Raw genomic sequence first — 12,520 nt, forward strand, 5'->3', positions numbered from 1 at the left:
TCAGGTCGCACAACTGCACTCTAGCCTGGACGACAAGAGTGAAATTCCATCTAAAAAAAAAAAAAAACTGAAACAACAACAACAACAACAAAAGCACAGTAAGCCGGGTGTAGTGGCTGACACATGTAATCCCAGAACTTTGGGAGGCCGAGGCTGGCAGATCACTTGAGCCCAGGAGTTCAAGACCAGCCTGGGCAATATAGTGAGACCCTACCTCTATTTTTAAAAAATTTTTAAAAACGACCTGGTACAGTGGCTCATGCCTGTAACCCCAGCACCTTGGAAGGCCGAGATGGGTGGATCACCTAAGGTCAGGAGTTGAAGACCAGCCTGGCTAACATGGTGAAACCCTGTTTCTACTAAAAATACAAAAAATTAGCCGGGCATGGTGGCGCCCACCTGTCATCCCAGCTACTCAGGAGGCTGAGGCAGGAGAATCGCTTGAACCTGGGATGCGGAGGTTGCAGTGAGCTGAGATCGCACTATTGCACTCCAGCTTGGGCAGCGAGAGCGAAACTCTGTCTCAAAAAAATAAATAAATAAATAAAAACCCACACACAGTGTTGGTGATACAGTCCCTTTAGCAGTGGCATGCCATTTCCTGCCATGACAGAGCACCCTCTGTGATCACATGTGCCCAGTCACCTGGTCACCAGCCTTAGTCTCAGTTTCCCATTCACAGAACACTGAGGTTAAAAAAAAAAATTCCCCTAGTTTGTGCCTTTCTCTGTCTAAATGAAAGAACTCAAGCAAAATCTGACAAAAGGCATGTTCCTATAAAGTAATAATTACACTGAATATCACTTAGATGTAAAGAGAAAGATGTCTCAGTGTCAGTATTTTTAACTTTTCAGATAATTAGTAAACATAAATTGGGTTAGGGGCATTCTCTTCCAAGAGATAACTAGGATGTGTATTTGGTGCTATCCTCTCTAAAGCTGACAGTCCTCCTAGCACTTTGTTGAGTGATGTTGTATTTAAATTCACACTTTCTGGCCAGGCACGGTGGCGCATGCCTGTAATCCCAGCACTTTGGGAGGCGTAGGCAGGTGGATCACCTGAGGTCAGGAGTTCGAGACCAGCCTGACCAACATGGAGAAACCCTGTCTACTAAAAATACAAAATTAGCTGGGCAGGGTGGCACATGCCTGTAAACCCAGGTACTCGGGAGGCTGAGGCAGGAGAATTGCTTGAACCTGGGAGGTGGAGGTTGCAGTGAGCCAAGATCGCGCCATTGCACTCCAGCCTGGGCAACAAGAGTGAAACTCCATCTCAAAAAATTAAATAAAATAAAATGATAAAACAAGTTCACACTTTCTGACCTTTAGACCCTTAACTGTGCAAAGTGTAGTCTTTCTCCAACAGTGTTAGCATCAGCTGGGAATTGACAAAGATGCAGAATCTCAGGTCCTACTCATCAGAATCTGCATTTTAAACAAGATCTCCAGACAATCCAAATACTGGCTATATTCGAGAAGCCCTGCTTTAAAGCAGCAAGCAGGTTCAAGAGTACACGGGCCTGCATTCATAAACACAGTCGATTAGTAGGATACATACTTGATTTGCTTCTGCAGATCTATTTTGATGATATGCTTTTTTCTCTGAACCCTTAGCCTGGCGTGAGCCACCACGTCTGCAGTCGCAGCAGTTTGGGAGGCAAGGTAGGAGGACTGCTTGAGGCCACGAGTTCAAGACTAACCTGGGCAACATATTGAGATGCCTTCCCAATAAAAAGAAAAAAATGTGGCTGGCACAGTGGCTCACGCCTGTAATCCCAGCACATTTGTAGCCAAAAAACAAGAAGTGAGTAATACAATCTCAAAAGAGGAAAGGAAATGAATGTGTTCCAAGATTTAGAACTCAACTTCAGAACTATACTCACTGTCCGGCAAATCACTTAAGAATGTATTTGACCTTAAAAAAAATACAAATAACTGGTACAAGTTGATCACAGAGACGTTCTCCAAGCCCCATCAAGGGGCCTGACACCCCTTGCAGCCCATTTGGGTACTGTTTACTACATAGTTCCTGGAAAGCCCGTGCCTTCTCTACACCTGTGGGACAACAGGACAGCCGCAAGTATTTGAAGAAAGGCTGCGTTAAGAGGGCATTTAATTGACCTATGTCCTTTGCCCTACCTCATTTCAGCAAGAGGACAAGGACAGCAGGGGGCAGCAAGCAGCACAGAGCTATACAGGGTTAGGACATGACCCACACATCTTGGCTAAGACATTTTTCTGGATGAGACCAATGTCCCTCACAGACAGACAATGTCTTACTAAATAATCTGTAGATAGCACACAACATTGCAATTCTGCTTACCATATTGTGAAACAAAATAGATAAAATCAAATGTTCTTTTCCCAAGCATTTCTCAAAAATAAATTTCCTTTAAAAAAAATTTTTTTTAAAGGAATGTCTTGGCCAGGTGCAGTGGCTCATGCCTGTAATCCCAGCACTTTGGGAGGCCAAGGTGGGCAGATCAAGAGGTCAAGAGATGGAGACCATCCTGTCCAACATGGTGAAACCCCGCCTCTATTAAAAATACAAAAATTAGCTGGGCGTGGTGGCGGGTGCCTGTAGTCCCAGCTACTCGGGAGGCTGAGGCAGGAGAATTGCTTGAACACAGGAGGAGGAGATTGCAGTGAGCCAAGATCATGCCACTGCACTCCAGGCCTGGCAACAGAGCAAGATTCCGTCTCAAGGAAAAAAAGAAAAAAGAAAGAAATTTCTTGCTACACTAACAAGAATGAAATGAAGACTTTCTAAATTTTATCTTTAACACAAGACATTTAAAAAATCCCAAATAGATCCGGTGAGGTGGCTTACGCCTGTAATCCCGGCACTTTGGGAGGCTGAGGCAGGTGGATCAGATCACCTGAGGTCAGGAGTTTGAGACCAGACTGGCCAACATGATGAAACCCTGCCTCTACTAAAAATATGAAAAAAAAAAAAAAAAAAAGAAAACAAAAAACATTAGCCAGGAATGGTAGTGGGTGTCTGTAATCCCAGCTACTCAGAAGGCTAAGGCATGAGAATTGCTTGAACCTGGGAGGCAGAGGTTGCAGAGAGCTGAGATCATGCCACTGCACTCCAGCCTGGGAGACAGAGCAGAACTCCGTCTCAAAAAAAAAAAAAGTTCTTCTTCGTAAACAAGGTAAAAATATTTAAAAAAAAAAAAAAAAAAGAGGCCAGGCGCGGTGGCTCATGCCTGTAATCCCAGCACTTTGGGAGAGCAAGGCGGGTGGATCACAAGGTCAGGAGATCGAGACCATCCTGGCTGACACAGAGAAACCCCATCTCTACTAAAAATACAAAAAATTAGTCAGGCGTGGTGGCAGGCACCTGTAGTCCCAGCTACTCGGGAGGCTGAGGCAGGAGAATGGCATGAACCCAGGAGGCGGAGCTTGCAGTTAGCCAAGATAGCCTCACTGCACTCCAACCTGGGTGACAGAGCAAGACACTGTCTCAGAAAAAAAAAAAAAAAGAAAGAAAAATCCCAGATATTCTTTTCACTATTTGTTTTACATTTTGCCAGTCACTCACTGCTTTCTATATACTTATATGTGTGTGTGTGTGTGTGTATAGGTTTAACTTAATAGACTTAACCTTTTTCTTTTTTCTTTTTTTTTTTTTTGAGACGGAGTCTCACTCTTGTCTCTCAGGTTGGAGTGCAGTGGCATGATATCAGCTCACCGAACCTACCCCTCTGGGCTTCAAGCGATTCTCCTGCCTCACCCTCCCAAGTAGCTGTGATTACAGGTGCACACCACTACGCCTGGCTAATTTTTTTATTTTTAGTAGAGATAGGGTTTCACCATGTTGTCCAGGCTGGTCTCGAACTCCTGACCTCAGGTGATCCACCTCAGCCTCCCAAAGTGCTGGGATTACAGGCGTGAGCCACTGCACCCAACCAACTTCACTTTTTAGAGCAGTTTTAGACTTACAGGAAAATTAAGCAGAAGACACAGAAAGATGCCATATATGCACTTCTCTCCACACAGTTTCCCTATTAACATCTTGCATAGGTGTGATATGTTTGTTACAACTGATGAACCAATTTTAAAGTTCATAGTTTGGGCCGGGCATGGTGGCTCATGCCTGTAATCCCAGTACTTTGGGAGGCTGAGGTGGGAGGATCATGTAAGGTCAGGAGTTTGAGGCCAGCCCCGCCAACATGATGAAACCCCATCTCTACTAAAAATACAAAAATTAGCTGGGTGTGGTGGCGTGCGCCTGTGATCCCCGCTATTCAGGAAGTTAAGACAGGAGAATTACTTGAACCTGGGAAAAACAGAAGTTTCAGTGAGCCAAGATCAGGCCACTGCACTCCAGCCTGGGTGAGAGAGCGAGATTCCGTCTCAAAACTCAAATAAAATAAAGTTCATAGTTTGCATTAGGGTTCATTTTTTGTGTTATACATCCTAGGAAATTTGACAGATATATAATGTCATGTATCGATGCCCTAACTATATTTTTAGCTTGTTATTTCACTGAAGAGAAGAGTTACAAAAAACAGGCTGAGGCCAGGCGCAGTGGCTCACACGTGTAATCCTGGTACTTTCGAACGCTGAGGTGGGTGGATTGCTTAAGCCCAGGAGCTCAAGACCAGCCTTGGCAACATGGTGAAACACCATGGTGTCTAGAAGAAAATTTTAAAAATTAGCTAGGTGTGGTGGCACGCACGTGTAGTTCCAGCTATTTGGGAGGACTGGGGTGGGGGGATTACTTGAGCTTGGAAGGTCGTGGCTACAGTGAGCCAAGATTGTGCCACTGTACTCCAGCCTGGGTGACAGAGAGAGACCCTGACTCAAAAACAAAAACAAAAACAAAAAAGATTTACAATAATCATGAACAGAAACTTGAAACAAAATTCCAAATGAACCACATTTTATGTCAAGAAGGTATTCCTCCACTTACCTATTTTGTACATCAAAATGTGGCTGACAATTCAGGGAGCTGTGCTTAAAGACCCAGAGACAGGAAATGTTCCCTGGGGTGTCGACCAGCACTTGCAATGTGATGGAAGCAGATACATCCACTTCCACCGTGGCGGCTTCGTACACTGCCCCTGCGCTCTGGGGTCTCAATGCACACCCGAGGTCTTCTGGGGATTCTGACACCTACATTGTAGACAGAAAAAAGTGAATTCAGGAAAATTGCAGGTCTAAGGCCTCCCTTTCTTCACATCAAAACTTTATCAAATACATTCATGCTGACACACTGCACACAACACCCACACAAGCTGGAACCTACTGAGAACACGTTGCCAACAGAAGGTCCTATAAATTACAATTCTCTAAAGAAAACATAAATAACTTTGGGCTGCATTTCTAAAATGTTGTACAGACTGACATAGTGGGTGTCCCCCTACCTCTGCAAATTCATATGTTGAAGTCCCACCTCTCAGTATCTCAGAATGCAACTTTGTTTGGAGATGGTCTTCACAGTGGTAATCAAGTTAAAATGCGTCATTACAGCGAGCCTAAATCCAGTATGACTGGTGTCCTTAAAAGAAAAGGAGGCAGGGGCTGGGCATGGTGGCTCAAACCTGTAATCCCAGCACTTTGGGAAGCCGAGACAGGCGGATCACGAGGTCAGGAGATCGAGACCATCCTGGCTAACACGGTGAAACCCCGTCTCTACTAAAAAATATGAAAAAATACGAAAAAAACTAGCCGGGCGAGGTGGCGGGCGCCTGTAGTCCCAGCTACTTGGGAGGCTGAGGCAGGAGAATGGCATAAACCTGGGAGGCAGAGCTTGCAGTGAGCCGAGATCGCGCTACTGCACTCCAGCCTGGGCCACAGAGCGAGACTCAGTCTCAAAAAAAAAAAAAAAAAAAACAAGAACGCCGAGGCAGGCAGATCACTTGAAGTCAGGAATTCGAGACCAGCCTGGCCACCATGGTGAAACCCCATGTCTACTAAAAATACAAAAAATTAGCCGGGTGTGGTGGCAGGCGCCTGTAATCCCAGCTCCTTGGGAGGCTGAGGTAGGAGAACGGCTTGAACACGGGAGGCAGAGGTTGCAGCGAGCTGAGATCACACCATTGCACTCCAGACTGGGCAACAGAGTGAGACTCTGTCTCAAAAAAAAAAGAAGAGGAGATTTGAAGGCAGATACACAGATAGTAAGAACACCATGTGAACAGTAAGACAGCCATCTTCAAGCCCAGGAGAGAGGTCTGGAATAGATTCTTGCTCACTGCCCTTAGAAGGAACCAACCCTACTGACATTTTAATTTTGGACTTCTAGCCTCCAGAATTGTGAGACAATATATTTCTGTTGGTTTAAGTTGCCCAATCTGTGGTAGTTTGTCGTATCACCCCTAGCAAACTAATGTTCAGACCGTAGTTATAAAATCCATAATATATAGGTAAATATTTTTGTGATTGTTGGTATATAAATTAAAATGTATAAAACAATGGTAAATTGATATCGGTGTTAAAGGAAATTTAAAAACCAAATTTTCTGGGCAGATGTCCCCATAGGCACACCCACCACCACACTTCTTGCCTGCTTTAAATAATTGAGATATATTAGGCCGGGCGCCATGGCTCACGCCTGTAATTCCAGCACTTTGGGAGGTTGAAGCGGGCGGATCGCTTGAGGTCAGAAGTTCGAGACCAGCCTGGCCAACATGGTGAACCCCTGTCTCTACTGAAAATACAAAAAATTAGCTGGGTGTGATGGCGGGTGCCTGTAATCCCAGCTACTCAGGAGGCTGAGGCAGGAGAATCACTTGAACCTGGGAGGTGGACATTTCAATGAGCCAAGATCCTGTCACGGCACTCCAGCCTGGGCGACAGAGTGACACTCTGTCTCAAAAAATAAATAAATAAATAATTGAGATATATTGAGAGGAGGGGTTGGAGCAGCTTCTGCTGTGGAGTCCCCACCTCCTACCTCCTTTACATGGCTGAACACAGCATGCACACACACACACACACACACACGCACACATGTATTTCTTCAGGTGAAGAGCAGGGTAGCTCTTCTGCTACTGGTCAAAAACTGTATTTCTGGTCTTATTTGTTAACTTAGTAAGTATCTGATAAGTTTAAGACCATCTACTGAGTACTATGAGACTAGAAAGAAAAGACACCAATCTTGTCCTTAAAGAGTTTGAGTCTCCTAGGACTATAAATAAGTAAAACACAGGAGAAATACAATGTGTCCCATAAAAAGACACCAACTACTTTGAAATGTAAATTTTAAGTGCCCTGGAACTTCAAAGAAGGGAGAAGAGACTTCTAAGCCAGGATGTTTAAGGTGTTCACCTAAGTCCAGTAATTGAGCTGGATCATAAAAGATGGGCACAAGATAAAGTAAAAAATAATAGACAAGTCAAGCATAGTGGTACATGCCTGTAGTTCCAGCTACTCAGGAGGCCGAGATGGAAGGATCACTTGAGCCCAGGAGTTCAAGCTCAGCCTGGAGAACATAGCAAGACCCCGTCCCAAAACAAACAAAAAAAACCCAGCTGACATACTAGAAGAAAATATTCCAATATATATTACAAGTAAAGGATGAATGCCTCTAATAGAACCTTTGAAAATTGAGGGACACAGAACTAAAACACAGCAGAAAAATGGGAAAAAGAATTGAATACACAATTCACGAAAAAAGATATAAAGAATGGCCCTCAGCTGGGAGCGGTGGCTCATGCCTGTAATCCCAGCACTTTGGGAGGACAACGAGGGCGGATCACGAGGTCAGGAGTTCGAGACCAGCCTGGCCAAGATGGTGAAACCCTGTCCCTGCTAAAAACACAAAAATTAGCCAGGTGTGATGAAAGGCGCCTGTAATCCCGGCTGCTTGGGAGGCTGAGGCAGAGAACTGCTTGAACCCAGGAGGCAGAGGCTGCACTGAGCCAAGGTGGCACCACTGCACTCCAGCCTGGGCGACAGAGCGAGACTCCATCTCAAAAAATAAAATAAAATAAAAAAATAAAAAAAAGAATGGCCCTCAAACATATGAGAAAATGTTAAATCCACTTGTAATTAGAAATCCGTAAGTTAAAACAAGACTGAGGGAAAAAACTCGCGAACCACAACGCAGCGTCATGCGCATGGCCTCTGGAAGTGCACAGTCGTTTCCGGTAGACCCCGACACTATGGTTCTGCTTGCGTTCTCGGGGGGAAAGTGTCGGTCTTGGGTCTGGCCATGCCTGAACCTGCCAAGTCCGCGCCGGCTCCCAAGAAGGGCGCCAAGAAAGCCCTCACCAAAGCCCAGAAGAAAGACGGCAAGAAGCGCAAGCGCAGCCGCAAGGAGAGCTACTCCATCTGCATGTACAAGGTGCTGAAGCAGGTCCACCCCGACACCGGCATCTCGTCCAAGGCCATGGGCATCATGAACTCCTTCGCCAATGACGTCTTCGAGCGCATCGCGGGAGAGGCGTCCCGCCTGGCGCACTGCAACAAGCGCTCCACCCTCACGTCCCGCGAGAGCCAGACGGCCCTGCGCCTGCTGCTGCCCGGCGAGCTGGCCCAAGCACGCCTTGTCTGAGGGCACCAAGGCGGTCACCAAGTACACCGGCTCCAAGGGAGTCCCGGCTGCTTGACTCCAAAGTATCTTTTCAGGGCTACTTAACCACCTCAGTGAAAGAATCTTTCTTGTGTTGTCAGTCCCAGTTTATATTTTTGGCTTCCCGCCTGCTTAACTTTCGGAGAGCACACAACTCCACCAAGCACAGATACCTACATTCTTTTCACATAGGCATTGTCTTAAGGAAGCTTATATAGATTGATAGTGGTATCTTACTATGGTATAGATATGCTGGGGTTCGCCTTAGGGGCTGCTCTTGAAACTGTCTTTGTCTGCCTACCTACCCGTGAATATGTGCCCAGCAAATTGTTTCCTGGTGAGAAATGCAGTGTTAATTTTGATAAGCTTATGTAAGATCAAATTGTCTATATGAACAAAGGTTGGGTCTGCTCTTCAGTGGTAAAATGAAGGTAGAGATTAAATACATTGTATGCTCTCAGATGTATACTTGAAAGGGAATAAATAGTTCAACTTAAAAAAAAAAGAAAAGACTGAGATATCACTTCTCATCTATCAGACTGGCAAAAAATTAAAAAACATAAAAATATGACAATACATTTTGTTGGTGAAGCTATGAGGAAACAGTTGTTCTCCTGTATTGCTGGGGGAACACACCCCACACAACCCTTCTGAAGAATCTGGCAATACCTAATAAAACTTGCTATTTACTCACCATTTGAGCCAGCAATCTCACTTCTGGGAATAAGCGTACGTCTAGCATTAATTGCAGCACAACTTGTAATTGCAAAATACTGAAAACAACCTAAATGCTCGTACATAGGAGAGTGGTTGAACAAATTATGGGACATCCACACCATGGAGTACCATGTAGCTATATAAAAGAATGAAGACAGCCTCTAAGAACTGATTTGCAATGATTTCCTGGATGTACTGTTAAGTGAAGAAAGTTAGGTGCAAAAAGTATCTACCTTCAACTATGCTACCCTATGTAAGAAAGAGGAGAATATAAGGAAATATATATGTATCTGGTCACTTGTGCACAATACAGGAACAATGGCAAAACATCCAAAGGGACTGGTTAATTACAGGGGATGTGGAAAGAGGGTAGAAACTTGTCAGTAGGAATGAGAGAGAGTGATCCTTCTCTGAGTATACGGTTTCACATAGTTTTGACTTATAGGACAAGAGTCATGTCATGTCTCAAAAAACAAGTAATTAAACCAACCAGGAAGGTCAGGCACAGTGGCTCATGCCTATAATCCCAAGACTTTGTGAGGTCAAGGCAAGAGGATCACTTGAGCCCAGGAGTTCAAGCTCAGCCTGCTCAGCCTGGGCAACAAAATGAGACACCATTTCTACAAAAAAAAAAAAAAAATTAGCCAGGCATGGTGGCACATGCCTGTGATCCTTGCTACCCGGGAGGCTGAGGCAGGAGGATTGCTTGAGCCCAGGAGGTTGAGGCTAAAGTGAGCTATGTTTGTGTCACCGCACTCTAGCCTGGGCAACAGAGTGAGATCTTATCTCAAAATAATAATAATAATAAAAAACCAGGCATGGTGGTTCACACCTGTAATCCCAGCACTTCGGGAGGCCAAGGCAGGCAGATTGCTTGAGTCCAGGAGTTCGAGACCAGCCTGGGCAACATGGTGTAACTCTGTCTCTAATAAAAGAATATATAATAAATAAAATAAAATAAATAAACCAACTAGAATATGTGAAATGAGGGGGCTGAAAGAAATATCAAAATGGAATTAAAACCAAATGGAAAAAAAAATTCAATTGTATCACAAATAAATAATAAAACCATAGTGAAGGGGATGGGAAAGAAAGGAACTAACCTAAGTAACTTCAGAAAATAATACTTTGGATCCTATAAGGCTAAAGACAAAAAGCACTACTGTCCTTTAGTTAGTAAATCTATTTCTCACCAGGGTACGGATTAGTAATTCTAAAATTAGATTATCTATATATTGTATTTCCAGGCTCTGTCTGCTGAGAGGGCCTAGAAGCAATGATATCCCAGCAGCAATGGGCACACCCAGCTCTCAGATCTTGGTTTCTAAATATTATCCCCCAAAGAAGCCAGTACTCTTTGGAGAAGTGCTTAATTCCAGGACTAAGGCAAGAAAAATACAAGATGAACCTGAACTATCTGGTAGTGTGCCAAAAATTAAGGAAGGGCTTGGAAAAAGATGAGGAGATGTTGAAAGGACATGGGAGCAAAACTGAAGTCGCTCCCAACGGCCAAAGCTGGAACAATTTAAGCAACAAAATAATGATTGTATTGGGTTACAACCCAGAGAATAAAATAAATATTCATGGGCCTATATTGATATAAATTTAAAAATCGAACGAATAAATAAAATGAGGGCAAAGGGACAGTGCTTCCTCACAAAACAGTACAATTAACATAGAGGGAATGTAGGAAAAAGAGAAGCACCATTAGGCAAATACCACCATAATAATCGTAGGCAAGATCCACCAATGGGTGCTAAAATCAGTAGGTAAAAATTAAAGAAGGAACAGGATATTTGCATCCCCTCCAAGACACTTATTAATTACAAGTGAAGAAAATAGTAACTTTGCAGTGGGGACACCTGGTATGCACCATCTAAATCTAATGATCAAGGTTCACATCTCATAATGACACCAAATGACTTCCTGTTACTCTGAATATGATGCACTGGGAAGGACACACTCCTCAGAAATTCTTGCCAGAAATCCATAATCTTGCTCTTGTTGCCCAGGCTGGAGTGCAATGGCATGATCTTGGCTCACTGCAACCTCCGCCTCCTGGGTTCAAGCAATTCTCCTGCTTCAGCCTCTTGAGTAGCTGGGATTACAGGCATGTGCCACCACACCCAGCTTATTTTATATTTTTAGTAGAGACGGAGTTTCTCCATGTTGGGCAGGCTGGTCTCGAACTCCTGACCTCAGGTGATCTGCCTGCCTAGGCCTCCCAAAGTGCTGGGATTACAGGCGTGAGCCACTGCACCCAGCCCCCATAAAACGTTTTTAAAAATTAAAGCTGGGTGCAATCCTGATAGACAAATCTGCGGGCTTCAGAGGAAAGAGAACAGCGTGATAAATGCACAGTACAGAGGTGGTGGGCTCCACTGCTGGTAGTCCAGAAATAGCTTGAGCCAGGCTGGCCAGGAGCTAAGGGATGTTCTTGAAGGCCAGGCCAGGTTCTTCACCACCTGGCAGAGTTGTGTCCCACGGTGCCATGAAGGCACTGGAATTTAAGAGACTGTGATATCTAAAACTCACAATGTCAAAAAAAAAACAAACACAACTTTGGTAATAACAGTGAAGTTCAGTCTGTTGATCTTCTTATAACAAGTATAGCTAATTAATGAGAACATGAAATCGTTAACACAGTTGTTGTCTGAGTACACAAATAAAACAGCTGCACAAGCTGTGAAAAGTCCAGAGAAAGCACGTAAAATGATCTATCACACAAAGTCCACCATTCTTTCCCAAATCCTCGTTACAGAAAACCAACCAACAAACGAACAAATCAACAACTCATTCTCTAGAAGTACAGGGTGGGACATGGCAAATAAAGAAAATGAGCTGGCTTGTGCAGGCCACCTGCCTGAAATATGAAGTCATGATTGTCAAACACATTTGGTCAACTCCAGTGACTTCAGTTCTTCACAAACAGAAAACCCATCGTTAAACCATAGTGGAGACTTTTGGTGTTTATTGTTTTTGTTTTTGTGATGTTTTGTTTTGTTTAGACTGTGCCGCAATGGCACAAGATTTGTTCAGGAGGAATGTGACATTAAATGCAGCTTTGACTTCCTGGAGGAAGGGAGGTATAAAGGAACTGATTTGGTAAGGAGAGATAATTTTAGAGTTAGGGTGGCTTGCCTGCCTATGCTCTCTAATCACTGACAGGAAAAAAACAACAGTACATCTTGCTCAGCTGCTGTGAATACTTGGTGCCTTAGTACAGTCATTTCTTAAAAGCAAATTTCAAGAATATGGAATAGTTGGTGATATGGTT

The 12,520-nt window shown here is 44.0% G+C and overlaps 1 protein-coding gene and 1 pseudogene across 2 annotated transcripts in view; one reads left to right on the forward strand and one right to left on the reverse strand.

The window, feature by feature from the left end:
* FLT3 (fms related receptor tyrosine kinase 3) overlaps positions 1-12,520 on the reverse strand; it is a 130,491-nt gene that overhangs the window by 54,576 nt on the left and 63,395 nt on the right. For both annotated transcript variants that reach the window (XM_008021811.3, XM_008021810.3), the window contains one exon: positions 4,921-5,123. In XM_008021811.3, the coding sequence (XP_008020002.1) occupies positions 4,921-5,123 (203 nt within the window). The remainder of the gene's footprint in view (positions 1-4,920; positions 5,124-12,520) is intronic.
* On the forward strand, positions 7,294-8,663 carry LOC103249071 (histone H2B type 1-H-like; annotated as a pseudogene).

Source organism: Chlorocebus sabaeus, chromosome 3 (genome assembly GCF_047675955.1).
Source record: "Chlorocebus sabaeus isolate Y175 chromosome 3, mChlSab1.0.hap1, whole genome shotgun sequence".
NCBI classification, from domain to species: domain Eukaryota; kingdom Metazoa; phylum Chordata; class Mammalia; order Primates; family Cercopithecidae; genus Chlorocebus; species Chlorocebus sabaeus.